Genomic DNA, 27,632 nt, shown 5'->3' with positions numbered 1-27,632 from the left:
GGAGCCCCTGCCCTGGGGTCTCGCCCACCCGTGCGGCGGCGCGGAGCCACCCCCGGCTGCTGCCTGGGGGTCGCGGCCGGGCCGCCCCCGCCTGCCGCGGAGCCCCGGGGCGGCTGCGCTGGACCCCTCTGCCGGCGGAGCCCCACGGTCACGCGTGTCGGTGGCGTCCCGAGCCCCGCGGCAGGACCCGTCCTGTCCCGCGTGGTGGGTCATCGCCCCCCGCGTGTCCCGGACGACCGGACGACCCCCGTGCCCACCCGCGTCCCCCCGCGGAGGGCGCCCCCCAGCGGCCGCCCCCCTCCCCTCCCCTCCGGGGCGCGGCCCCTTTAAGCTGCGAGGCGGGCCGGGGCTCTGCGCTCTCGCGGGACTTGGGGGCCCCGCTCTCGCGAGGCTGGGGCCATGCGCTGATTGGCTGCGGGGGGTTGAATGTAAGATGGCGCCCAGGGAGCTGTGAGGGGAAAAGACTCGGGGCCGAGGCGGCGGCGGCGGCGCGAGGCGACGGCGGCAGCGGGGCCGGGGTGAGGCAGGGCCGGGCCGGGCCGGGCCACGCCGTGGTGCAGCGGGGCCGCCTGGCCGGGGAGGGTGCGCGGCGGCGGCGGCGGCGGGGCCGGGCGGGGCCTCCCGTCGGGCGCGGGGGGAGGCGGCGGTGGTTCCGGGGGCGGCGCGGGCCCGGCGGGGAGGGGGAGGGGCCGCCCTGGCGAGCGCGCGCGCCCGCCCGCCCGCGGGGACGCGCGCAGCTGGGCCGTGTACGCGCGGGGGGGGTGGTGTGCGCCCCCCCCGTTCTTTGCTCCTCCGCCCCCCCCGCACCGGGCGCGTCCCCCGCCTCCCCCCTTCCCCCTCCGCCTCCCCCGCGGGGCGGCCCCTTCCCCACACGGGCGGCGGCAGCGCGCACCGGAAGGCGCGGCCTGTGCGCGGCGCGGCCCTCGGCAGCCGCCGTCCCTGGCGAAGCCCCCAACATGGCTCCTGCGGCGGTGGGGGGGAGGGGGGGGGGGCGCGGCGCGGCACCTCCCGCGGGCCCGGGCCCGGCCGCCCCGCTGGGGAACAAAGGCGGCGGGGAGCGCCCGGCGCGGCGCTGGGCTGGCGGCGGGCGGGGGCCGCCGTGCCGCAGGAGGGAGCCCCGCGGGCTCCGCGCCCCCCGCTCGGGAGGGCAGAGGCCGAGCCGCGGCCGATGATCTCAGGGGCTAAATATGGAGCTTGGTCCCGGCCGGGCTGGGTGGCGGGGCGGGCTGTGCCGTTCCCGCCGTTCCCGGGCCTCGGGGGCAGCGCCGGGCCGCGGCCGCTCGACCGGGAGCACCTGCGGGGGGAGCAGGGGGGACCTCTGGATAGGGTCACAGCTGCTGCCTTGTTCTAAGTTCTGTCTGCCAGTAACTCCGGTGTCACCGGCTGTGCCGCGCCTGTCACCGCACGGTGCGAGTGCTCTGCACCCTGTGACAGATGTGCTCACACACTCGTTCCTATTAACACTTATCAGGCTGAGGGATAGGATAGTTACGAATTGGGCATCTTGCAATTCTTCAGTAGGAGCTGCTAGCTGCGTGGATGATCATATTTTTCTTTCCCGATTTTTTCCCCCCCTTCTTAATGGAATATATATATATATATATAAAAATAAAATGGCTTTAATAAAGAAAGAGAAACTGGGGATGGAAAGGGCTTCTTTGTTCTGTCTTCTCCAGAACGTTACAAGTCTAAGAGCTCAGGACAAGAGCAGCAGAAATACATGCAACATGGTGACTGGTGAGTCCAGATTGTCCACATGCTGCAAGTTGTGTGTGTGTTTTCAGTAACCTCAGTCTTAAGTTTTATGAACTAACCGTATGTGCTCATGATCTTCAAAGAGTTTCTTGAACTTATTTCCTGGAAAAAATGCAGTTGTGCTGAACAGAGAGGAATTACCTCCCTTTATTAGAGAAAGCTTATTGCCTGGATGCTCCTTTTTTATATATATATTTAAAAATGCAGTATTAAAAATGTGCTGCTGAGATCTATGGGGATGGGTGTTCGCTGTTTCTCATGTGTGTCTACAGGATAAGTGGTGTTTGTAAATCAGTATGTTATAATAACTAACAGTAAAAGTGGCAACTGCAGCAGCGAGCTCTATATGTTGCCCTAAAAAAGCCTGCTGAATGCACATTTGAGCCTTGAAGAGGTTTTCTGTCATAAATGCAGGTGGGTTTAGTTTTAATAAATAAAATCTCTGGGAGTATGGCATTACTTTCCTGAATCTTCGTCTAGACCTGGTACTTCTGCTGCTGTGTAGAGTTTTGTGAAGTGCAGTTTTTGAGCGGTTCAGTGCTTTTATTTATATTAACCCCAAGCAGCTTTCAAACTGACAGGAACAACTCTTGGAGAAACTTAATCCAGCCCACAGTGTTACCTGTGGTGTCTAGCTCCTTTCTGATTGCCAGAGTTGGAGAGCTGTAGAGAAAACTGAAGGAAGATCCTGCTGCTCTTCCAGAGCAGGAACAGACACCAAATGGTGCAGTGGGGTTCTGATCCATGCTTGGGACTTCAGGTGCTGCAGTGGCTCAGAGAAGTGTGTCACTGGTTTAGGTGTTGGTGGCTCTCAGTGTAGTAACTTCCAGCAACATGAAGGAAGATTGTTACATGCTAGAAGAGAGGAAAAGAGAGATTCCTTATGACAGCTTGTGACAGAAGCAGATTTGCTGGTAGGGGAAGACTGACCTAGTAGGCTCTTGATTTTTAAGCTAAACAGAACTAATAAGATGGAGCAGCTGAGCAGGGTTGAGGATTTATATCTAGGAAATTAATGCTGTGTTTGTTCTGCTTCCGGAGGATTTGAAGAGGCAGGTGATGATTTGACGGTGAACATCTCCTTGCTCTTTGGGCCTGCTGCTTACATGTCTGGGTTTCTGGTAGCTTCTGGTCTCTGCTATGCAGGAGCATGGTGTATCTGTGAGCAGCTCTTGACAGAAGAGTTGAGAGTTCCAAAAGTAGAAGTGAGGACTAACAGATGCTGTTGAAAACAGTGGCTCTGCTGACCTCCCTGCTTTTCTTCCTTGACGAGATTGACAGAAGGTAAATAGTTATTCCCCGGGTCGTTACAATATAATAAGGTACCCATGCAGGAGCAAGGAAGAAGATGGGACCTTTACTGAAAGGTGAGCCCACCCTATTCAGCAGCAGCTAGCTGTCAAAGAGCACCTGTAGTGCTCACATCTGGGTTCCCAGCATGGTGTCCTTGAAGCTTATTCCTCAGAAGAGTCTTTCCTCTGAAAGCCGTATCTGCTAGCGCACCTCAGAGTGGACTTGCAAAGTGATAATGCTCTTCTGAAAACCTTGCTGTAGTACTGAAGTCAAATATTTGCAAGTTCCAAATAGAAAATGGGAACAAGTTAATTGCTCAAAATCTCTTTTCCAGCTTCAGAGTTTGTAACGGAGCATCTTACAATTAGATGCAAGAGGTGTTTGAGCATGCCTGGTGTCCTGTGTGAGTCACTGAGGATGTGTTAGCAAGGTTGTGCTCTATTGGTTTCACCCTGAATGTACAGTCACCTGTGGAAGGGTTAATAATGTGTCGTGTAGAGTACTTCTGGGTGGCTTCTGGAGGAAACCTCACTAGGCAACTAAGTGAATAGTCTTATTGGCTGTATCATGAGGAGCTGGCTTGAAAATGTCTCAGATCAGAATCTCTGAAAGGCAGGAGAATTGTTTTTCTGTCCAGCTGTGGGCTCTACAGGAGCCTCTATATGATGATTTTTACAGAGCTGCTGGATTAGTGAAGTGAGCACTATTAGCTGGTGTTTTTTACTAAACATTGATGCATGTTTTAAGAACATTTTCTGTAGTGATCTTGTACAGCAACAAATGTTGCTTAATAACTCCAGAAACTATAGATGCAGTGCAAGTTGCCTCGTGTGTTTCCCACTTACCTTTGACATTCGGTCTTTCTCCTGTGAGCCTGGTCCAGTGTGCTAGCCATGAACCTCCTCTGTGTAAACAAAAACCTCTGTGTGTTTAGACTGCTGTCACATCACAGTAACGTGTTGTTAGAATTTGCCCTAGCTCCCACTGATTTTGGTGGGAATTGGAGCTGGACTTGTGGTATATGCTTTGGCTTTACCGTGGGGCTAGAACTAACTCCCAATTTCACACACTGTTGCAATCTTATGTTCAACCATGTGCAATGTCTTGGTTCTGCTTTGTTAAATCATGGTAAAATTATACAAAAGGCTCTGCTTTTGTACCTGTTCTCTTTAGAACTACAGTTGTAATGTACATACAGTGATGTTTGTCCCTTTTTCCTCCTTTTCGCAGCTTGATCTAGTAGTACTGAATCACCTCTTCTAGTTCTAATTCTGTGCTGTTTCGCACCTTTTCACAACTATCTCAGTATCTGGTAGTGTTATAGCTCAAATCTGTTTATCTTTTATCAAGACTAATTAGTGCCTTAGAAACAACCACTATATTCACTGCAAAACAATTTGTGGGTTTAAACAAGATAAGTCAATAAGAGAAGAATGCTGTCAGAGTATACCCTAGAGCTTTCTAATGTTTTCAGGTGGAGTCATCTTTTTTTTTTTTTGGTGGTGGTTCCTCCTGCCCCCCCTTGCTCTCACTTCCTCTCTGATCATTTGATTTCTTTTTCTGTCTCCCTTTTGTCTTCAAACATGGCATGTTTCATGTTAACGTCTTCCTATATTAAAAGGACATCAAGAACTGATGTTGCTGTTGCCTTTGTCATTTCCAGAGCTCTGCTTTTCCATGTGTGTAGTTTGCTGTTTGAGGAATCCGTCAGTTCCAGCACTCTCCTTTTGCTTGCTGTGTTCAAATCAATAAGGCTGTCCTACTCCTGATAGCAGTGGGCTGAATGCTGCATCTGTTGCTCTTCCGTTGTGCTTCCCATTAGCTGCCTAGAATAGAACCACACGGCCTGATAGAACATACTGCTTGGTTCTTCCACCTCTGTGGCTGCAAAGCAGGGCCACAGATATTGATTTCTAAGCTTCTCTCACTAATGCTGCATGCTGCAAACAAACGAAATCCATGACTTGATTTTGTCTGTTGTGGGACTCGCCTGGTCTGGGTGAAGTACAAGGCTAGAAGACTTTACATGGCAGTGAGCTCTTTGAATAGTGCCACAGTTACACCTGGTTATTGTTCAGACTTCCCTGAGCTGCTGAGGGTTAATCTGGGAAACGTGTAGTAGCACAAGATGCCTTGTAAAACTAAAGTATCTGTATTGGGCATCTGGCTGTGCATATTTGCTAGTTTTCATACAGTACTCGGTATGAGAAATTAGTTACTGGAGTTAGGAATATCCTTGTGTCAAAGGAGTACTGTAGTTAAGACTTTTACTTTCTCTTTCCTTAAGGAACCCTGAGGACCTTGCAATATGAATAATTCTCTGGAGAACACCATTTCCTTTGAAGAATACATCCGTGTGAAGGCTCGAACGATCCCCCAGCACAGGATGAAGGAGTTTCTGGACTCCCTTGCTTCCAAGGGGCCAGAAGCTCTGCAGGAATTTCAGCAGACAGCCACCACCACAATGGTGTATCAGCAGGGTGGCAACTGCATTTACACAGACAGCACAGAGGTGGCTGGGTCTCTGCTTGAACTTGCTTGTCCTGTGACAACCAGTGTCCAGCAGCAAACTCAGCCAGAGCAGCAGATACAGGTTCAGCAACCCCAGCAAGTCCAGGTAAGTGTCTTAAATCATATCTAAGTGTGTATGTGACTTGCTAAGCTGTGGAGTAACGTTCAGAGCCAGCTACTGTCTAACTTGAAACCACAAGCAAGCGCTTAAGAAGCAGGGCCAATTAACTTTATATGGAACAGCACTATTTCCCTTTCATTTAAGGAATTTGGTAGTAAATTTCTCTCTTGACTGTGCCTTCATTGAGCCCTGGTGTAGGAGGAGTAGCATACATAGCAATGTAGTGGTGTAACCTATTGAAGAAATGGTTGACAGTTCTGGCATGTACACAACTCCCTGAAGCCTTGCACTCTGTGTGAAGATGCTATAAATACCACCACCCTCTGCTGGTCTTATTTTATCTGGTTGTTCAGGGTGGCTGTGGGATATAACTTGCCATCAGTGTTTTTTTGGTTTTTTTTTTTAAATGCAATCCATAATCTTTAAGTGATGTTGCTTGAACATTCTAAAAGTTGTCATTCTTGAATGGGCATTTAAGTGAGGGGGAAATGCAGGGGAGTCATCTTACATGAACAAGGGGAAGATACCTTCCAGGAGAGAACTCTGAAAGGTGTATATGTTGTGTCAAGGTAGATTATCCCTTTGCACAGTAGAAGGAGCACCAGAGATAAAAAAACGCAAAACATGTAACTTTTAGGATAACTGCTTTGGTCCTTAAACACATTCTGTAATTTGAAGAGTTTACAGGTGGCAGGGCATTTACTAAGGCTTTCTTATGGTAAGTCTTCAAACAGCTGATCTCCTGTCTACAGCTGTAATTCTGAAGCACTTCAGATGTGAATCTTTCTGCTTTCTGAGCATGAATATAAAGTTGTGAGCTCTCCTCTTCTGCAACAAATAAGGGGATGGAGACACAAATGACTGGAGACAGGGTAGTGTGAACTCGCTGCAGTGCAGTAGACTAGTGCTGACAGCTCACCTGCGTGCTTTTATCCTACAGCAAAGACAAACTTACCTCTTTCACTGGGTAACTTGTCTCCAATTACTCTCTCTGCTGAGTAAATGAAAGCTTAATTGGGACTTCTGTAACCTGTTGCTCTACAGTAACATGTGTTGCAAGGCTTTTGAAGAATAGTCTCTGGTATTGCCGACACGAATTGGATGTCTGTGAGTCTATTAAAACTGATCGAGGGTGGTTTTGGTTCTGCCAGCTAGCATGTTTTCTGGGAGAAGTTTCATTTTGCAGTAGAAGAACTAGGAAGGTTGACTTTTTTTGGTGCCTCCTCAGCTTTGAAGACCCCCAAACCAGTTGTAAAAGTCAGAAGGAAATTTTTTTTTTTTAACTTTGGCTGTTGCCTCCTTTCAGGACTGCTCAAAGTTCAGGCTTGACCCTTGCAAGTCTTCTAGTAACAGAGATGGGGAGGGAGGTCATGTATCATATGCTTCATAGAAAAGTAATCTCCTGACCTTCTTGAAAATAACCATAGAGTTGCTGCCAGAGACCTGTTCCTGTTTTTTAAACTAAATGGCCTGCACCCTGAAGATGAAAAATATCTGTTGAAAGTCAAGGTTTCAGCAACTTCCATAAAGAATGTTGTCTGCTGTCTCCCCCTTATTTTTGATGTGACTGCTTTAAAATAACCTGCTTTCACCTCTGTCAGTACAGATCATAATTAGTGTTTGTGTTGCTTACCCTGCTGCTCACTTCGGGATGTTACAAACCCCCAGAACACTTCAGTGGTACCTCTAGCGCTAGCTATGGCTGCAGCTTTTGTGCATCAGCAGTATAAGTGATTTTGCATGTCTTTGAGCAGCTAGATCAGAATGAAGTTTTTTTGCAAGGGTGGGGTGGAGGACTGTCTTTACCCCTTTGCAAGAGTGTTTTCCTGTCTTTCAGGGTTTCTTATGGAGACATGATTTACATTAAGCCTATGACTTAGTGTTTCCTTGTCTTAGGGCTGTCACTGTGGCAGCAGTAGCAGAGCACAGCGTCTGAACAAATCTGAATTTTGTTGTGACTTGGTGCGTGGCAGTGTTCCACTAGAGCAGTGCACCAGATCCAGCTGGCTCACTTTGCTAAACTACTACTTCTGTTCTATTATGAAACATTTTGGTCATCAGCTGCAGCCTCTTAGCTTTTGATCAAGCTTTTGTCATCCCAGTACTTGACTTGATAATCTGTTTAGTTCTTGCTAATCCAGTTGCAAATCAGTGGAAGACTCTTTGAATGACTATGCTTATGTCTGGCAGTGTGACAGTGGTGTGAAGGTGACTAATAATACGACCAGTCAGATGACCTCATGGTTGCAAGTGCTGATGACAACGTACGATCATAAAGATAGACAGTGCTCGGGTTTCATCCTAGATTTTACTTGCTGTGAACAGCCAAAGGCAGTGTGCAACTGCTTGCTGCTTTTATTTATCCTGGCAAAATAAATTTCCTATTAGAAGCTGCCACCTTAGGGCTTTTTTTTGCCTAAAAGGTTCAACAAACTGTTGCCAAATGTTTTTTTTAAAGGCTGAGTGGATGCCACTGTTGGGTTACATACTAGTCAGTGCTACGGTACAAGTAGTGTCTTGGAGCTCCTTCTGTGCCCAGTATTACAGCGGTGCCATTGGCAATCTCAGGAAAGAGTTTAGTATGTCAAGTTGTCATACCCTGTGCTGCATCAGGGCGTGGCTGGAAAGGGCTGTGTTTTGCTGTAGTCAGGCGAGAGTTTTATCAGCTCTGCTTTTGGCAAGATTGTTGCTAGTGGGTCTTGTGCATTGAGGCTGTCGAATTGATGTTGCTAGTGAGAAGAGGTGTTAGCACTGACTTGCCTACCAAGTATGGTATTTCTGCAGAGGTCAGTGAAGCTTTTGCACCTCTGTCACGAGAAAATTAAACCAAATAGCAGAAGACAGGAGGAATCTTTGCTTAGGATACATACAGTGCATGTGGGGAAGATCTCAGTTTCAGCTTTTTCTTAAGACAGAGCCTGATGGCTAAGTGGCAAGAGCTTCTTGGACAGGGCTTGAGGGGAGGATGCTACAGGTGAGCAAGATTGCAGAACAGCATGGGAAATGATTAACTGCCTGTGTAAAATGTCTTTCAGTAAGGCTTGTGCTTGTCTAATTGCTCAGTTCCTTATGTGTTCATTGTTCAGCTTTTTCACTTGTCCCCCAATCTGTTCTATGACTTCAGACCATTATAGGAAGCTGGACATTATTAATGACACAAGGCAGGGAAAGGTGCCTGTAAGTTGCTCAGAAGAAAATCTTATCTCTGGCTCTGCACAGAATATATCTTCCCTTCACTTCTGATGGATGCAGCTTCCCCCTGCCCCAGTCTTGGTTTTGAAGTTTAGTCTGAAGGTAGGGCTGCCATTCACTTACCTTTGAAAAGCATCCTACTACCATAGTAGCATAGCAGCTAGTATTAATTAGCATTTGCTAGCACGGAGTGTGCCACTTCAAAGAATGGTTATAGTTGAGTGGTTTTTTCAAGGTACCACTACATGGAAGTAGGCTCCTCTGAGAGTTAAGCTGTTTTGTTTTCTGTGGTTCACCTGTTTTAACTGCCTTGGGCCTAAATCCTGCCCCAGTGTAAAGCTTGACAACATAATCTTGATATTGTAACTGTTCAAATGCGTGCAGGGGCTAATTTGGCCTGTGGAATTCTCTCTGATATTGATGAATGAGCAGAGGAGAAACCTGGAGTGAGAATCTGTCTGGCAGTTGTTCTGAAAACCTGACTTGTGCACTCCCCTTAGATGTTGTTTACTTAGATAGCAAAGGACTTCCTGTAAAGTAGTTGAATAACAAGTTCCAACACTTCCTGCTAATTCAGTGATCAGTCTTTTCACCTAGTCTGTACTGCAGATCTGTTTTGTACTTGTATGTACGCTTTCTGGCATAAAGAAGGGACTTCTTACTACAGTGTTGGTTTTCAGTACTGGAGTTGCTTTAGCTGTTGTTGAGGATAGTGTATTTTAAGCCATCTTTCCTTAAATTGGGTTAAAAAATAATTACGGATTGCTCTTGTCCTAGTCTCACTAACTTTTTGTCCAAGTGTTTGACTTCTGTCGGCTTGCTCAGGCATGGAAGTTTGAGGTGCACCTACATTACTAACAGGGGAGATTTGGAGCATACTTTGTGCAGCAAGTTTGCAACCTGCCCCCACTTACCTCTTGTAGGTTTGCGGTCTGTCACTTGAGATTCCCTTCAGATGAAACTAAGCCATAAGATGCAGTTTTGTTCTGTCGAGGTGTTTGTCTAGCTTGGCTAGTGAGCAAGACTAGACCTAAGTTTGAAATAGTCTTCTGGAATGTATAATGTGTATGTGTTAGCAGGTCTTCAGTCTTGCTGTGAAGGTCTGCTCTTCATGTGTCCTACAACTTGCTAATGTAAACATAGGTTCAGAAACCAAGATGTTTTTGTGAAAAGAGGCATTTAAGAGCTTCTCAGGTGCTCTAGGGCAAGCTAGATACAAAAAATCCATGTAGGCAAGAGTTGGTGTGCATGCTCATTTGCAGTTAGATTTTAGGAAATATTAGGTAATCCGGTCAGTCCACATAGTGAGATTTTCTTTGCTTGGGAATTCTTTCAATTTAATTGTTTCAGAGCTGCAGTTCTGCAGTCTGATTCCTTGTGGGGCAGAGAATCTGCAGAGGGCAGACATGTTATGAATCCTGCTTGAGAGTTTGTTGGAGTTAGTCTGTCAACCATGAGGAAAAAAACCTTTTGGAAACTAGGCTTCAGCTGTTCTCATGCTCTTGGAGTTACTTATTTTCTCTTTGCATGTGCTCAGTTCTAGACATAATGTGTTTTTGAGCTTAATGTGACAAGATTTCCTATGAGGGAATCTTAAAAATTTAGTTCTGCCCTCCTGTTACAATGTAGGGCTTTTGATGAATGTTTTTGATGCTGTAGTCACCTAGTACTTTGTCCAACTTCTAGCTATTTTATGGTAAAAAGGCATTTCTCCATGTGATGGTAGCCTTCTGGCTCGTGATTCTTTTCATGCTGTTATATCCAAACTTCTGGCAATATGCAGTTTTTAAGTACTGGTAACTTGGCATGTTCCTCTTGCACCAGTATAACCCAGGAATTCCCAGCATAACATGTTTTTGCTTTAATCTTCAGCATAAGGTGAAGATTTAAAGTCCTCTCTGTTTGTCTTGGCCTGTTAATTTAAAGCATTCCTCTTCGTACAGAGTCTTTTAAACAACCACTGCTGGTGTTTAGTGTAATTCTTTCTCCTTTTTTTCCTCAGACAGCAAGTTGGGCAATGAGGTCAGTGTAAGAAGCTCTGGTCTCAGGTTGGGTTGCAGTCCGTAAATATGAAATGAGTACTTGTAGCACTCCTGGGTACAACCTATTTGAAAGTAGGGAGGGATCTACTGCAAAATACAGTTGTTAAAAATGGATAATAATTCACAAGGGATGCGTAATTTGTGGTAGGTAGAGCTCCAATATCCTTTTAAATAGGAGCAGCTTCTAGTCAGAAGCATGATGTCTGCAGTTCACAGCATGGAGTACTTCCAGTGACTCTGGAGTCTGACTTCTTCACCTTGTTTAGGTCTGGACTCGTTATTTGTGTGTTAACAGTAACACTGTGTGAACTCTAAAGCAGTAGCAAGGCATCCTAGTTGTAGGGGTTGGGATGTAGTCCTGGGGAAGTATCGTAGGGCTCCAGGTTGTGATTGCTCATCTGCTGAAAGTGATAGAAGTTGCCTGTGACTTTTAGAGCCAGTAGACTCAGCCTCTAAAATGGTTAATGGTTCAAAGCTGTGCCAGGGGAGGTTTAGAGTGCACATTGGGAAGTATTTCTTTAGGGTGGCCAAACATTGGAACGGGCTTCCTAGAGAGATGGTTGATGCTCCAAGCCTGGCAGTGTTTAAGAGGCATTTGGACAATGCCCTTAATAACATGCTTTAGTTTATGGTCAGCCCTGAAGCGGTCAGGCAGTTGGACTAGATGATCATTGTAGGTCACTTCCAACTGAAGTACTCGATAAAAGCTGAAGGAAGAAAATGCTGTCTTGTCAGGTCTGTTCTTAGACCATGTCTCCTTTGCTGACTATGACTTGCTTAAACCTATTCCATTACCTTTCTAATTGCACTTTAGTGATAAAATTGTTTCAGCACAGGAGCAGACTTTCAGTTCTTACGACTAGCAAAAAAAAAAAAAAAAAAGCCTTTGTATATGTTTACAGCAGTAACATGAACTGTAATGTGAAATTAATGGAAAGAAGTGGGGATACTTTTAAGATGTTCTTGGCCAACCTGTGCAGATTCTGGAAACACACTGAAGTAGTACAGGATAAATGACACGTTTACATTTTTCTGTGATGTGATTTTGAATCCTAGCAGATAAAGCAAATGTTTGTTGTGTGAAACTGAAAATGTATCAGTGCAATTAATGCATTTTAGTTTGTCCAGTCTTGGGCCTTTGCCTTGCAGGTAATCTTTTGAACAAGGACTTCAATACTAGGACTATATTAGTGATTTTTCAAATCGGGTATTTTGGTAAATATTTGCCTTAGATGTGTAATTGAAACTGGCTTTCTTAAACTGAACTCATGACTGGGATCTGGACTTGGGCCCATTTGCCCAAGGCAGTGCTCCTGCTGTAGGGCAGTATGATAAAGGTATCAAATAGAACTGAAGAAGCATACCATAGGTGACCTCATCTTTTTCAATTAACTGCCTGATCAGATCACTCATTGATGCAGTGTTTTAAACTGTCATGCTGGCACAAGGTCATATGTTTCTTGTTACCTTGCAGGAAATGATAGAAACTCCACGTCATCTGGATTAAAGTATATTGCATATAGCTCCCAGCAGGAACCTGTAAAGTTCCCTATTCTTCCTGGAAATGGAATTAGCTCTTAACAGGAGGTGACTTACAAAACTGGTCTGCAAGTGGTGCATTTTGCTACCCTACTTTTTTCCTTAGCAGCTCTTAATTGGCCACAAATTAATCTCAACATTTTTTAAAACTTCTTAGAGGTGATGTTGGGAAGTGAGATTTGGTGTATCTGCACAATGCAAACCTGTGTGCTAGCTCTGTCTGGTAGTGTCAGGCTGGCTGGTGTGACATCTCCGTGCAAATGTTACGTTAGCTTGGCTGACTCCAGAAAGTGAGGTAGAAGAGCATCAGGGAGCGTGAGTGGGAAGTCATAGTTTTTCAACTAAATAAATCTGTGTTGGCTTCAAACTTCATGTGGCCCTCATAGGTGCCACTAATAAAGCTCTGCATCTCTCAGTTGGATTTCAAAGGAATGGTTGAGTAGTTAATTCCCTCCCTTAAGATACAGTGTTAAGGAAGCCTGGAGAAGCAGATGATCAAGGCAACCTGGGATATCTTTTCTAGGACAAGGCAAATGCAACACAGTGACTGTATGAACATGGGGAACATAGTGGTAGAGTCTGGATGAGGAGAGCAGACCTCGCTTGGTGCCCTTGGAGTGAAGATACCAGTGGGGCTGGGCTTGACGCTGGGAATGTGAAGTTGTCAAGACCTGAACTTTGTTTTGGGGGCTACCTCTGACTCCTAGCTTTAAGTCTAATCCTGGACTCCTGCTAGATAGCATGACAGACCCTGAGCAAATAAGCATTGATGTGAAAGGGTGTGATTTTTTTTTTTTTTTTTTTCCCCCCCCCCCCCTAAGTCTAACAGGAACTGTGTTTGGGTCCAAGTCTTAACATATTTTGTCCATGTTTTTCAGCATTGTGTAAGTGCATGAGCTAGAAAATACAATGGAGTAATTTGGACAATAAATGGAATATGTAAATAATGAAAAAAAAATGGTTTTAATTGTCACTGCCAAAGAAATACTTCTGAAGTTTAAAAAATAAATGCTACAGTGTTGCCTCTTAGTGCATGACAGAGATTCAGGTTGGACTTGCAACTTTCTGTGTTGACACCTGCTTGTGTAGCATTACTGTTAGCTATTGGTTGCAAAATAATATTTCTGTGCTTTATGTGGAAAGATCCAAGTGCTGATTTCAGCTTACCCATATTTCTTGATGCCTGTCACTGGCAAGTGATCCTGTGACCATTTTGGGGGACTGGGGTTGGAAGCAGTAAAACAATCTTCAGAGCATAGTAAGAAACGAGGCAAGCTCCTGCATTTTTTGGCAAGATAAATTTGGTATTATAATGTGTGTGACCTTAAAGTCTTGCCATTTACAAGGCCTGTGCTGAAATAACATTTTAGTAATGCACATAGCTCTGAAGACCCTTTTGGCTTCCAAGGTTGCAGTCTGTTGGCTGGAGCCCACAGAGCTTTGAGGATGAAGATGCAGCTCTCGTGCTGTTCTGTCTGTGCTGGGAAGTGTGGTCATGTGTAATGCTGAGCAAAGACATCATCTACCATATTGCTGTTACCAACCAAGCACTTCTGGAGTAACTTGGTTTCACTTTCCCGAGATCTTTACTAATGGATTAATATACGGAATCATAAAACTGAGCATAAAAGACCTGAAGTATAGACCTCCAGTGATGGACCATCTCTGTTGGTGGCCCCCCCTGCCGAATTGCTGGTGCTTGCTGATCTCTTAACCGCTGAATTGGTGTCATTGCAGGTTCAGGTCCAGGTCCAGCAGTCACCGCAGCAGGTCTCCGCCCAGCAGCTCTCTCCACAGCTCACTGTCCATCAGGCTTCAGAGCAACCGATACAGGTCCAAGTGCAGATCCAAGGCCAGGCGCAGCAGCAGGCGTCTCAGACAATACAGAGTCAGTCTCTTCAGAGCCCCAGCCCGTCTCAGCTGCAGGCAGCTCAAATCCAAGTGCAGCATGTGCAGACTGCCCAGCAGATCCAGGCTGCAGAGATCCAGGAGGAGCACATACAACACCAGCAGATCCAGGCCCAGCTTGTGGCGGGACAGGCCATTACTGGTGGCCAGCAGATACAGATCCAGACAGTTGGGGCACTATCACCTCCACCTTCTCAACAAGGCTCCCCACGAGAGGGAGAGCGGCGGATCAGCACTGCTAGTGTCCTTCAGCCAGTGAAGAAACGTAAAGTGGATATGCCTATTACTGTATCGTATGCTATTTCAGGGCAGCCAGTTGCCACAGTGCTGGCCATTCCTCAGGGCCAGCAGCAAAGTTATGTCTCTTTAAGGCCAGACTTGTTGACAGTGGACAGTGCCCACCTGTACAGTGCCACTGGGACCATTACTAGCCCCACTGGAGAGACTTGGACCATCCCTGTTTATTCTGCCCAACCACGTGGTGACCTTCAGCAGCAAAACATAACCCACATCGCCATCCCTCAGGAGGCCTACAATGCCGTCCACGTCAGTGGCTCGCCAACAACACTGGCTACCGTGAAGCTGGAAGACGACAAGGATAAGATGGTGGGAAGTACTTCAGTAGTGAAGAACTCTCACGAGGAAGTGGTGCAGACTCTTGCTAATTCGCTCTTTCCAGCGCAGTTTATGAATGGCAACATCCACATTCCAGTGGCAGTGCAGGCTGTGGCAGGGACATACCAGAACACAGCACAGACAGTGCACATATGGGACCCGCAGCAGCAACAGCAGCAGCCCACACCCCAGGAGCAGGGGCAGCAGCAGCAGCAGCTACAAGTCACTTGCTCGGTAAGTTAAAACTGCTCTTTGTCTCAGTCTTTATTAACAATTTGCAAATGTTGTGGAGAGAGGGTGTCAGCAGACAGCTGGTATTCAGGAAGCAGAGATGAATCTGTCCCAGTAGCCTGGGCATGATGTGGGGCATTTGACTCCTGATAGGTGTAGAACTGTCATGTGTTAATGTTGGTACATACTTACAGGATTCAAAACTTCCCAAAAGAAAATGTTCTTGATCGTTGTAGTGTAAATTAATAGATACATGCTCATCGCTGGCTTTTTCATAGCAGGTATTCCAAGGTCTGCAGTCTTCTCCTGAGCTGCTCTGATGTTGTAGTGGACAGGCAGGGATGACTGCAGCGAAGTAAGGTGTGCAAATATGCTAGTCATCTAGTCATCAGTTACTTTGTGTTACGTGGCACATGGAGTCCACAGCAGATCCAGTAAAGTACTGAAATCTGACTAGTTGTGAGCAGACTTCAGGGATCAGGTCTGTAACACTGTGTCCTGCTCCTGGTAAATGCCTGGTGTGTAAGAGCACAGTACTGAGCAGTGGCAAGTAAGCATCTCTTCATCATGCTTGGCAAATACGGCAGCTGAATTTGTTGCTGTTTTTTTTAAAGGCTTTGTTGCTAACTGTGAGCTATAGATTATTTTGAATTGGCTTATAAAACTTGAATAACTAGGGCTGTTAATGGCCTCTCATATGTGCAAATGGATGTAATTTATCTTCTGTTACCAGAAAGTGGAAGGTGATTGATCTGTCAGAGCCTGTTTTTGCTGAATGGAATGAGGGCAGAAATATCCAAGTCTGCTAGCATAAATGTTGTTATAAATTCTTTCCAGTTTATAAATAACACTGTTGCCTTTATAAAGGCGTATATGCCCTATAAAGGCATATATGCCCTCTACTTCATCAGTAAGCACTGAGACAAGGAGGATTACTTTGTGTAGTCATGTCTGATTGTTTCTGAGTTAATTGTGGGCTATAGCCCACCAAGGCCTCCTGAAAAGGATTAAAGGGTTCCCTTTGTCTCTAGATAATTTTCAGGTGCTGGATGCCCTCTTTTATAAATCTGTACTTTAAGCTACAGCTTACAGGTCTTGTAACGCATGGCATTTTGTTTCATTAGGGTTGGGTTTTTTTGTTTTGTCATGTTCAAAGAGCATTCTTTAGCTCATCTTTTCCCCGTTATTGGTACTTCAGAGATCACTTCATTGCTTTCAGCTGCTTGAACAAACTTGAGTTGATAGAACTTTTTGCCTTTCTGCTAAACAGGATTTTTAGACTTATTCTAGGGTCTTTTAAGAGCATGAGCCACATTCTTGGGATCCTTCCTGAGATATTAGCTCCATAATTTCCTTGACCGTTACTTGTAAAGCTTCTACTAATGCTGTGTATTCCTGTGCAGAGTGATCTGCAGTTCTTGGGCATTAGTTTTCTGATCCCAGTTCTCTGGAGTACTGGGTGTTGCATAAACCCCTAAACAGAAGCAGGTTCAAGAGGGATGCATTCTTCCTGTAAGAGGGCAATAAAGCACCTATAGGTGAACATCAAACTTTTGGGTGTTGTTCCTCTCACAACTGTGAGACTGAGAAGGAATTGGCTTGCCCCACACTGTCCTCTGGCATTGTGCTGTTGTGGGGTCTGGGCAAGTTGCAGTTACTTTACTTGTGAAAAATGTAAGTCCATTAAGAAACAACTGCCAGCTCAGCAAACCAACTCCAGCCTGTGTGCCTGCCTTCACACTGGACAAGGTGTTTGCGAGGTCAGGGCAGAAGATTGCCCCTTAGATAGGGCTGAGAGCGCTAGCTGGCTCTGGAAAGCTTTCTGCTCTCTGGAGTGTAATGGGGCAGCACTCCGGAGGAGAGTGGAAGCCCAGTCCTAGCTTCTACAAAGACAAGCAAGGTGTCAGTTCACCCTTGGACTCCTGTCCTCTTAAAGGCAGAGGCTTGCTTGACAGCTTAAACTTTGTCACCATCTGCATAGATAAAAGCTGGGCTCTTTGTCATAGTCTCCCTCTGCAGCTGTGGTAGATGCTGCTGGCAACGCAGGGGCTGATAAGCAAAGAGCTATTAAGAGCTGATGTGAAAAAAGAAAAACCAGCCAGAGGCAGTCAGAAAGCTCCAGTCTGAGGCTGACTTTGCAGGCTTTGCCTCTTCAGCTTAGTAAGGTACAGGTATTACTAAAGTCTCTGCCATTTGCATCATGGTCTGTAGTACTGTCAGAGCAACTTTCACTGATTGACACTTGTCAGTATCAAAGGAAAAGTTAACTTCATTATAACAAAGCTGTGCCTTTTGGGCTGGCTCTTAAGAAGGAGAAAGTAGAACTGTTTTGATGTAAGAATCGCTATCTCTGTAACATTCAGGGTGCAAATGAGAATTTGACTAAGAGCTGTAGAGCTTCAAGTTAATCTCCTTAATTGAGGTAGCCATGAGACTTTCTGTGGCATAGGATTGAGAAGACGGTAGTGAAGAATGCAGAGTGAGCGCAGCTGGAGGGCTCGCTGCTCTTTCTGGATAGGTGCCATCTGTTGCCTGTATAATAAGTTTGAGGTAGTAATTCTTGATGACTTAAGGTCCTGCTGCGAAGTATACTTCCAGTCTGTCTAGCTCCTGAGAGGGGCCTTGGGCCATTCTTTTAGTTGTAGATGGAGTTTAGTGGTGGTTCTGCGACTAGCAAATTGAAGCCAAGAAAAATGCATTGGAGTGAATAGGGCTTCAGAATCGATAGTGATCTATTTTGGTGTTTGAGGGGAAACCAGAAATCCCTTGATGAGAGGACTTTAGCCCTATGAAGATCCTTGCCTTTGAACATACCAGCTAGCTTCTTAATGGTATTGCAGCAAGAGTGGCTCGTGGCTGTTAAATCTCCTATGATGTTCTGCAGGACTGCTAAATGCATCAAACTGCAAGCTGTGTGGATTTGCTGAAGGGGTTATAGATACGTTCGTTCAAACTAAGTGTTATTGGAGAGACTTAACAATCTTAAATGAGCAGCAATTCAGGTTAGACAGCAAAAGCTGCGTTCTTTGGATTTATTTCTTGTTAGAGAGGAGTGTTGCAGAAGGCTGATAACCTGGGGCTAGAGGTATTGCAGCATTACTTGTTTTTTGTCTTTTTGACACTTTTGAACTGTTGCATATTGAAGTGCGTGTATAAACTGAAACGTTTTCTTTCATAGGCTCAAACTGTTCAGGTTGCTGAAGTTGAACCACAGCCGCAGCCACAGACTTCACCTGAACTTCTGCTTCCAAACTCTCTGAAGCCAGAAGAAGGGCTTGAAGTATGGAAGAGCTGGGCACAGACCAAGAATGCAGAGCTGGAAAAAGAAGCCCAAAATAGGCTAGCACCTATTGGAAGTATGTGTCATGACAACACGGCCTTTCTTTCCTTTCAAGTAGGATTAGGAATGACTAAAATGATAGCTCTTTACTACTCTGGAAAATTCATTTCATCAGTGATTTGTTTTTAAATTTTGATTTACACTGCAGTACTAATAATTGTATACTCCCCACAGGACATGTTCCAGGGGAGGTATTAGCTCTCTGCTGAGCCAACTTGAGCACCTAGGCTGGTAGCAGTGGAATAGGGCACTGTATGGCTAGTGCATGGACAAACAAAATGGCTGTGAACGCACCGAGCTGATAGAGCAGTCATGGAGTTGCTGTTTTCCTATTGCTGCAGGGCAGCATTTCATTGTGGATGTGGTAAAAAAGGCAATAGCCATGCAGTTGCAGGGCAGAGAATCTTCCTTTCAGATTCTTCCCTGTTTTCTTTTAGTAGATCTGACAACCTACAATCTTGATTTATTTCAGCTTTCTGTATTATACTGGGAGAATGAGGTAGTACGCAAAGCTGGAGATGTGGGAAATCATTCCTGAAAGATTGGGAAATAATACGGCTTTGTCTTGTTTTTCCAGGACGTCAGCTGCTGAGGTTCCAGGAAGATCTCATCTCTTCAGCTGTGGCTGAGCTGAATTATGGTCTATGCTTAATGACACGAGAAGCTCGGAATGGTGATGGTGAACCCTACGATCCAGATGTGCTCTACTATATCTTCCTGTGTATTCAGAAGGTAGGGGGTGACAGCTATACGTGCAGCAGAGCTGTGCATGTTGTCAGCATGTATAGGGAAGATTGTCTGTTATGAAACTGGAGACTGTGGCTTCTATTAAGCTTCCCAACAATTTCGTAAGAAAGAAGTCTCTTGGCTTTAAAAAAACACTTAAAAACCATATGAAATGTAATGAGTGTACAGCAGTGTTTTCACTTACTGAGTTAAGTTTGTGAAGAGTTGTTAATAACTGAGTTCAGTATCAAGATGAGATTAATAAATCATTTTAGTTTTTTTGGTGGGGGCAGGAGGGTTGGATGATGTTTGAGGAAGTTGTTAATGTCAAAACTTGATGTAGTTGAAGCTTTAACAGGAAAGAACTTAGCTTTGTGTAGTGTGGGAAGTCTAAGCTGCTAGTGTTAATGTGCTTTCTGGAGAAGCTGCAGGAGCAGAGCTAAATTCTGATAGGAAAATTGAGCATCTCCTTAACCTGAAAAAGTAGTGTCCAAAAGACAGTCATGTGAAATAACTTGCAGTGAACACACCTGAAATAAAAGGTGAAATCCAACCAGCCTTGCTTTCTAAGACTTTCTATCTATCTTAGCATTCCCGTGGTAGTAACTTGAGATTACAAACCTTGTACTGGCCTTGGTGCAAGGGTTCTCACTCTTCTAAGTAGAATGTATTAGCTTTCAGTGCTATGCTCTAAAATGCTTGACTAACCAGGTATGTGGGCTCTTAGTATAAGGTCTTGTCTGAGGAATATGCTCATTACCACTGTACTGGACTGTGTTGCAAATCTCTTACAGTATCTCTTTGAAAATGGCCGAGTAGATGACATCTTCTCAGATCTCTACTATATTCGGTTCACTGAATGGCTGCATGAAGTTCTGAAGGACGTACAGCCCCGTGTTTCCCCTCTTGGTAAGAACTTTTGTTTAAGCACTGTTCTATTACTTGTCACCCATCAGAAGGCAGATTGTTGGGACTTTGTAGTGTCATGAGATCGGCTTACCTGGAAGCCAACTGATCCTTGATCTGAATCAAGCTTCCTCATCTGAAGTACTAATATATCTTGCCTCTAGTATGTATTATTACTTTGGGAGATAATACAACACTGTCATGTTGCCATGTAGCCAGATGGAGACGGTCTGCAGGACCAAGTCAGTGTCAAAGAAAAAAACCAAACAACAATGCATGATCAGAGCCTTGAACGCTGCAATCAAATGTAGCTCAGCCCGCTGCTTAGTAGATGATGGCAGTAGGAGTATGGGGAGCAGTTCCAGAAGAGACAGTTTTTTGACATAGTTGTGTATGGGAACTAGATTAAGAACAGCATTTTTCAGAGCACGGAAACCTGGTTTCTCATTACTTCGTTCCCTTTGATCTGATTAGATGTCAGGGAAGAAGCTATTGCTTGTGTTCAGAAAAGTAGCTGATGTTACAGGCTAGATGGCTAAGTAGCACTGTGAGTTTTGGAATGCTTTTGTTTTCATTCTGGCTGTTTGATCTGTGCTTCATCATTCCACAAGCCCTGGAGTTCATACTGCTGTCTGTTTTTCTGTTTATCTCTGTATTTGGAGTATAGTATTTCTCTTCTACACAAAGGAAAAAAATATCTGAGAATCAAAGGATTACTCATGTGTCCAAATACATCACTTGGCACTGTGTGCTGATTAAAGCTGCGCACAGGGCCAAGAGCTGATTTGTTACACTGGCCTGCCTGCTCTCACATATTATTGGATTAGGAGCATCTGCATTGGAGTTGAGCCATTAATTAAAAGCTGTTTAAGTGCATATTTATTTCTCTCTGGGCTGGGATGTATAGGCATATTGCAGAAGCATACTCTCAACAACTAGAGGTTGACGTATGTATACAAGTGTTTCCTAAATGTACCTGCTATTAAAAAAGTTATTTGCACGGTAGTGAATCTTGACGTTAGTGAGGATCTCCTCCTCCACCTTTCCATCAGATTTCTGTGTTCTCAGATACTTACAGGCTATAAAATGCTGCCTGTGTTCCCACTATGACTGTTTTCTGGCATGATGCTGACTTCTGATTATTGCAGGTTATGTCCTCTCCAGTCATGTAACAGAAGAGATGCTGTGGGAGTGTAAGCAGCTAGGAGCTCACTCCCCTTCCACCTTGCTCACTACACTGATGTTTTTTAATACAAAGTAAGTACTCGGGTCTTTAGGAATCTCGGGAAATAAAAGAACATCAAACACCTTGACAGGGTTGGTAGGAAACTGCTGTACTGGATTAGTGCAAAATCATGGAATTTCAAGCCCCCTTGCAGCCCTGACAGGCAAAGAAGATGCAATAGAACAAGGAAATGAGCAAGCAGAGGGGAAATTGAACTTGTGGCGGTGGCTGTTGTGTGCTTTGCTGCTGGAACAGTCTTTAACTCTGTGCTGGTTTGAGCTTCAGCCAGCTCACGATGAATAAAGATAACTACCCCGCTGTTGTGACTGTATTCTTTACTTGCCTCTGAATGTCCTGTGTTCTCTTCTTGCTGCTCAGGTACTTCCTGTTGAAAACAGTAGACCAGCACATGAAGCTGGCCTTCTCCAAGGTGTTGAGGCAGACCAAGAAGAACCCTTCTAACCCCAAGGACAAAAGCACGAGTATCCGCTATCTGAAGGCTCCTGGTGGCATACACCAGACAGGACAGAAAGGTAGTGTCTGGAAGTCTTCTTTGGGAATATTTACTTACGGGGCTTAAAGGAAGTGGTTGAACCTGGAGATGTCTGCAGTTAGGGCCATGAGAACCCAAGGCTCTGTCAATTACCTCCAGTCTAGTAGGATGAGTTTTCTGTGCATTCTGTTTGAGCAAGCATAGTACCTTCTAATAATGAGCCTGGGAACATACGTTGCCAGAGGCATATTAGGACTCATCAAGAGCTAAGGATAACTTTTTTGTTACTTCTGGTTTTTATGGGCAAAGGGGCTGTTGGGTGTAAGTACTTACGAACCGAAGGAGAAACTTCTTTGGGAGGGCTTTTCTCATCTTGACTCACGTGAACCCATATAGAATCTGTATGTAAGTACAGTCTGTTTTCTTAAAAGCACATAGTCAGGAATTCAGCTGAGGCATTGCAGGCTCAGCAGTAAGATTTCTCTCGTTTTGGGTCCAGGTGGAGGAGAAATGGGAAAAAAGGTATGGATGAGTTGTGATCTTCAGTAGCCTTGGGATAGAGCAAACCCTCCATAAAAAGTTTTAAGCATTTATAACCAGATGCTTCTGCCCTAGAACAGCCATAGGTCTCTTGCCAACTCTTGTGCGGTCACGAGGTGTTTCGGAGTGCTGAGTCTGTATAGCACTGCTCAGTTTGCTGTACTTACACAGAGTGTCTGACAGACTTCTGGGGGGCTGGTTTGTAGTTACAGATGACATGTACGCAGAGCAAACTGAGAACCCAGAGAACCCCCTGAGGTGTCCGATAAAGCTATATGACTTCTACCTCTTCAAATGGTGAGAGCTTTTGTACATGTGTATGGTTGCTTGTCTCCTGTGACTGTTAAGCTGCATCTTGTGGCTGGCCTAGTTTTCAGAGCTGCGTTTTATTGTTGGCGCAGTTCCTGCGTTTACATATATTTTCTTAAATGGGGAGTGGCATTGACGTGACGGGGGTGGGATTTGCTCTGATGGCACATGAGTTGCAATTCTGTGGTATTTGAGACAAATCCTGATTTGTGAACTGGCTGCTCTTAATCTCATACTCATTCCAGAGGTGTCAGCACGAGCTTGCTGATCTGCCAGTGACTTGCAGGCAAGTCATCTGGAAGAATCCATGCTTGAGATCAGAAGCTGATTTGAATAGGGTCCTAAACAAAATTGAGGACTTGCTGTGGAGACTGGGGGGAGCCTCAAAGGACTTGCCTCTAAATTATGATTCAGATAATTAATGTAAATGTTTCTCTGCATAGATGGGTCTGCAGCTAGCCTGGATGCAGAAATACCCCATCTTTGCTTCGCTCTGAAAGGCCCCTGAAGCTGTGTGTGTTATACTTGGAGTGTGAAATAAGTTACTTTCCCGTAGTTGTCACCATGGCTTTTTAACCTTGGCATGGCCTAAAAACTTTGGGACCACAGCTGCCCCTAGATACAACTCTGTACTTTTGTCTCATCAGCCAGATGTTCACTGTGGGGATTTGTGGAACCTGGGATGAGGACAGTGGTGGTCTCTCCCTTCCAGGACATTCTGTTAGTCTGGTTATTTCTGATCTTCCTCATACAGCCCCCAGAGTGTGAAAGGCCGGAATGACACGTTTTACTTGACACCGGAGCCAGTGGTGGCCCCCAACAGCCCTATCTGGTATTCCATCCAGCCGATCAGCAGAGAGCAGATGGAGCAGATGCTCACCCGGATCCTGGTGATACGAGAGATTCAGGAAGCTATCGTGGCTAATGCCAGCACCATGCACTAAGGCATCCTTCTTGGCTCAGAAGGGGTGGGATGGGTAACAGGGGAGGGACAAGCAAAGATAAATTGTACAGACTTTTACACTAAAGGAGATGCCTAAGTTTTTGGTTTTTTATTGGTGTAGTTATGAAGCCCTTTTAGGCTTCTTCTCTTTAAAAGAATCTAAAGGAAAACCTACCCATTGTGTATCCTACCCAACACACCAAACTGTTGGAACCATTGGAGGCTGCATATCCCCTGCAAGCTGGGAGCTGTGGAAAGCTGCTGGTTGACTCTGGTTTTTTTATGATGTAGAAAACATGAACTACAGGATTGGTCTGGATGGCTGGGGCCGTTGTCTCCCTGGAGCACGTGCAGCCTAGAGGGCACAGAATGATGGATGGACCTGCTCAGCCAGTGGAGGAGAGGCAGGCATCTTCTTTTCTTGTGCTTGGACGTTAATTTGCTGTTATCTTGGAAGGAAGAGGAGAGAGTGAACTGCAATTGTGATTTATACAAAAAAAAAAAATACAAACAAACCAACCACAAACCAACGATTTCTATTCAGACCTTTAAGTGACATTTTTAGATGTTAAAAGTACAAACTTTACCACACTCTTCTTTTTTGGCCTGACGTTGAGGCCTTAAACCTTGAGGCTCCTGTGCCTGATGGAATTCTTGTAACATACACTTGTGTATCATATAAAGATACCACCCTGTTTCTCTTATGTATTCTTACTCTAGTTGTTTATTAAGAATGACGAGCACGTCTTTTCAACATGCCATTGAACAATGTGTCTTTATTTGGGGAAGAGTGAGCTGTGAGGGTGGGGGCGTCATTATACAAAGATCAGTATGCAAACTGGTTGTTTTCATCCCTGTTTGTGCTTTCCAGCTCGACTCTGCTGGACTTTCACCCCTACGTATTAGGAAGGTAGAAGGGGATTAACTTCTGTTGAAGGACCTGAATGTCTGCTTGCTGATGGAAGCTCAGTATCAGGCTAGGAACATGGGATCTGTGAGACCAGATCAGACTGTCCTAATGTTCTGTGGCCAGCCTGTGAGGCTTTCCCCCTAGGCACATCCCCCTCTCCCCACCTTTACAAATGCATCACACCAACAGCATGATGGAGGGGTGTTGGAGAGAAAAGGCCTTCCAGGAGCAGCACATGGCTTACTCCTGCTATTTAACAGCCTTTTCACAGTTTTTAACACAGCTATGTAGCTTCTGGCATTGTTCGTGATCATAAACCCCAGCCCTGTAACCTTGCTTTGCTGCATCTTAAATGGTTGCTGTATTTTATATCATTAACAAATAGTCTGCTCTTTTGAAGCCAGTGGGTAGCCAACTGTGCTTGAAATGGGACATCACTTCAGCCAGGCTTGTTGTTTGTGCCACCACCTTCTTGGATGCAGAGATGACTGCTTCTTGAACCCGTCTTCTCTGCTTCTCCATCTCATGTCTCTTCCCTGTTCCAAAATATATAGATATATATTTAAATATATATTACAGTAAAAGAACTTAAACTTCTATGTACAGGCAAGCGGTTTTTCTGAAGCTTCTGGTGACCGGCACCTGTCTGTATTGAGAAGGAAGGTCTGCCCTCTCTGTTGGTTGTGCCCAGTGTAAATGATGAGAGTAGCCATGATGTTCCCTTCTTCGTGTTCTTGAACCGTGTTGAGATGTGCAGGCTTAAAGAGACTTCAAGCCTCTGATGTTTCAGATTGACACTGGTGGTCGTGAGGAAGCAGATGTGCTTGAGTTGGTTGTCAGTATGAGCAGTTTGTTCCCGGTATAGGTCTCTCTGCTCAAGTACGTGCAGAGAGGTGAAGTAGTGAAGCACTGTTGTTGACTAATACCTGCGCTCTGAAGTAGGCTCTTAGCTCTGTGTCTGCCCTCAGAGTTATGCCAGAGGAAAACAGCCTGGGGTTGGTGTCCAGAGCCCGGTGGGTAAGTTGGAAGATGGTGCCTGGGTGGTATGTAGTGCTGGCAACACGTACTTTCAGCTCGGCTGTTGGGAGCCAGCAGTTGCCCCCTGGTAGGATGGCTGTTGGGACTGCTAATACTGCTTCAGCTCTCGGAAGCCTCTCATCCCTTCACCGCACCTTTGTGACTGGAATATCCATCTCTGGCCCTAATTTGAAGTATTTAAGGATGTAGTTAGGGACAAGCTCCCACTGTTTCAAGCAGCTGCGTGTGCTGGTTGCTCAGGGTGGCCAACAGGCCTGCAGAGTGGATCTCCCATTCTTTTGGGCACTTTGGCTTGTCTTCTAAACAGTTGCAAAGATGTGAGAGAAACTGCAGGCAGCTGTGCTCAAGTCCCAGTGTGTGCTCTGCAGTGCTGCATGGGAAGCTAGTTCCAGCATGCCTGTGCCTCAGTGTGAGCCTGCTGCTTTGTCTCCATCAGAAACGCAGTGGGCGTCGAAGTCATCTGCCAGACACCCAGCGTGCAAGTCGCTTCATTAAGTGGCCTCGGGAGTCACCTCTTGCTCTAAAAATTGCCAGAAGCTGGAATAACTTGACAGAACATTAGGGCAGTTCCAGATTAGGGGTGAACAGATGCTTCAGCTGAGCTTTCTGGGGAAACAGAATTCCATGTTACCTTCTAGACTGTGCACTTAGTTACTGCCCTTAACTACAGGATTATCTAAAATCTTTGTAGGGGAAGAGTTCTCCTTGATCTTAGAGCATACCGCTTAAAAGCAGGGGAACTTGGCACGTGGTGAGCTGTGGAGATCTGATGATTGGCTTTGTCCTGGCAGACTGAAGTGTTTCCATTTTTTTCTCATTGTTTGGATGTACATAGAGGGATTTGCTGATGTGGAAGTGGACTGCTGTACTGTTCTGTACTGTCTCATCAGAATGTCCGCTGTTACCTTCATTCCCTATTTTTAGAGACAATCGATATACTGTGACTTAAGGATTATTTTCCTGGACCTGGCTTGTAGTCTGGCTCTCTGGAGCTAGTTTAAAAGGTACAGTATTTCTAGAATATAAATACTATGTTCTTTGATAGTGAAGAACATGATCTGCTCCCTTTTAGGGGCTCATCAGAAGACATGCACAGAGTAGCAAAGAAGAGTGCTGTGGCTTAGGGTTGCTATCCAAGTTCTGGGAAATATTCCCAGTCAAACATGTAAAATAGCTTTTTAACACTTTCCTATAATCAGCTTGACTGCTGCTTGAAGGGCATTCCCCCTCTGCTCCGAGAGTGCCAAACTGCTAGCTCTTGTATGCGTGTATATATTAAATGAGAACTCTCCATGGCCTATGCCTTGTATGAGACAGGCTGGAAACGCATCGATCTCTAAAATAAATAAAGCTGAGAAGTCAAGCTAGAGACCCTGCGTTGTTGGTTTCAAACTATGCCCATCTTGTCTCGGTGTATGAAAGGAACCATAGAAAGCAGAGCATGACTGACTATTGTAAAGCACCTCACATTCTGACATGAGACTTGTGTATTGTCCTATCTCTTGACACTAATAGCGTTGCTTTCCTAAGGAGACTTGTAGCCTTCTACACACTTGTCCACGGCACCATTAGATTTACATTTACTTTCAAGAGTTCAAGCATTTCCTCTTAAGTGGTAATGGCTGACACAGTGGGGAGCAGACTAGAGAGTGGTTCTTCACTCCTGTCTAGTGTGGCGAGTAAAGGGAATGGTCTTAAGTAACTTGGTAGGGCTTTCATCTGTCTGCTGCTTCACCCCTAGATATCTCCTGGATTTTAGATGGGACACAAGGTCTGAAGTAGTTTCTGAACTGCTCTGCCTTGGACCAATGAAAAAAGACTTAATCTCATCCCTAAATAAGAATTCTCTTCTGGACTGTTGCTCCTAGGGCAGAAATTAAGACAGTCTTGCTCTCAGCTGCATCGGAGCTATTGTCTGCCTTGTATGCAGAATGGATTAGACCGTTTTCAGGCCTCCCATGCTGTGATAAGAACAGATCCAAAAGTGGTAGCAAA

General features: G+C 45.4%; 1 protein-coding gene across 2 annotated transcripts; it reads left to right on the top strand.

Annotated features, from left to right (window-relative positions):
* The first annotated feature begins 384 nt into the window (after window positions 1–384).
* QRICH1 (glutamine rich 1) lies at window positions 385–24,445 on the top strand. 2 transcript variants are annotated; one of them, XM_055805721.1, is made up of 11 exons: window positions 390–518; window positions 1,677–1,737; window positions 5,336–5,665; window positions 14,191–15,210; window positions 18,386–18,563; window positions 19,125–19,279; window positions 20,068–20,182; window positions 21,328–21,436; window positions 21,783–21,937; window positions 22,644–22,734; window positions 23,501–24,445. In XM_055805721.1, the coding sequence occupies exons 3-11, from the start codon at window positions 5,357–5,359 to the stop codon at window positions 23,688–23,690; spliced, it is 2,322 nt and encodes a 773-aa protein (XP_055661696.1). In that variant the 5' UTR covers window positions 390–518; window positions 1,677–1,737; window positions 5,336–5,356; the 3' UTR covers window positions 23,691–24,445. The 2 variants fall into 2 exon arrangements, with proteins under 2 accessions (XP_055661697.1, XP_055661696.1); XM_055805722.1 differs by lacking the exon at window positions 1,677–1,737 and having other exon boundaries at window positions 385–518.
* The last annotated feature ends 3,187 nt before the right edge of the window (window positions 24,446–27,632 follow it).

This window comes from Falco peregrinus, chromosome 5, assembly GCF_023634155.1.
Source record: "Falco peregrinus isolate bFalPer1 chromosome 5, bFalPer1.pri, whole genome shotgun sequence".
Taxonomy (NCBI): Eukaryota; Metazoa; Chordata; class Aves; order Falconiformes; family Falconidae; genus Falco; species Falco peregrinus.
Note: the sequence above shows the minus strand (reverse complement) of the source record. Positions and strands in the feature narration are given on the sequence as shown.

Excerpts from the sequence above, each read along its gene's own strand:
- QRICH1 (XM_055805722.1), top strand. The coding sequence starts at position 5,357 with ATGAATAATTCTCTGGAGAACACCATTTCCTTTGAAGAATACATCCGT. Across the intron at positions 18,564-19,124 it reads TAGGCTAGCACCTATTGGAA|GACGTCAGCTGCTGAGGTTC; the intron begins GTATGTGTCATG and ends TTGTTTTTCCAG. Across the intron at positions 19,280-20,067 it reads TCTTCCTGTGTATTCAGAAG|TATCTCTTTGAAAATGGCCG; the intron begins GTAGGGGGTGAC and ends AATCTCTTACAG.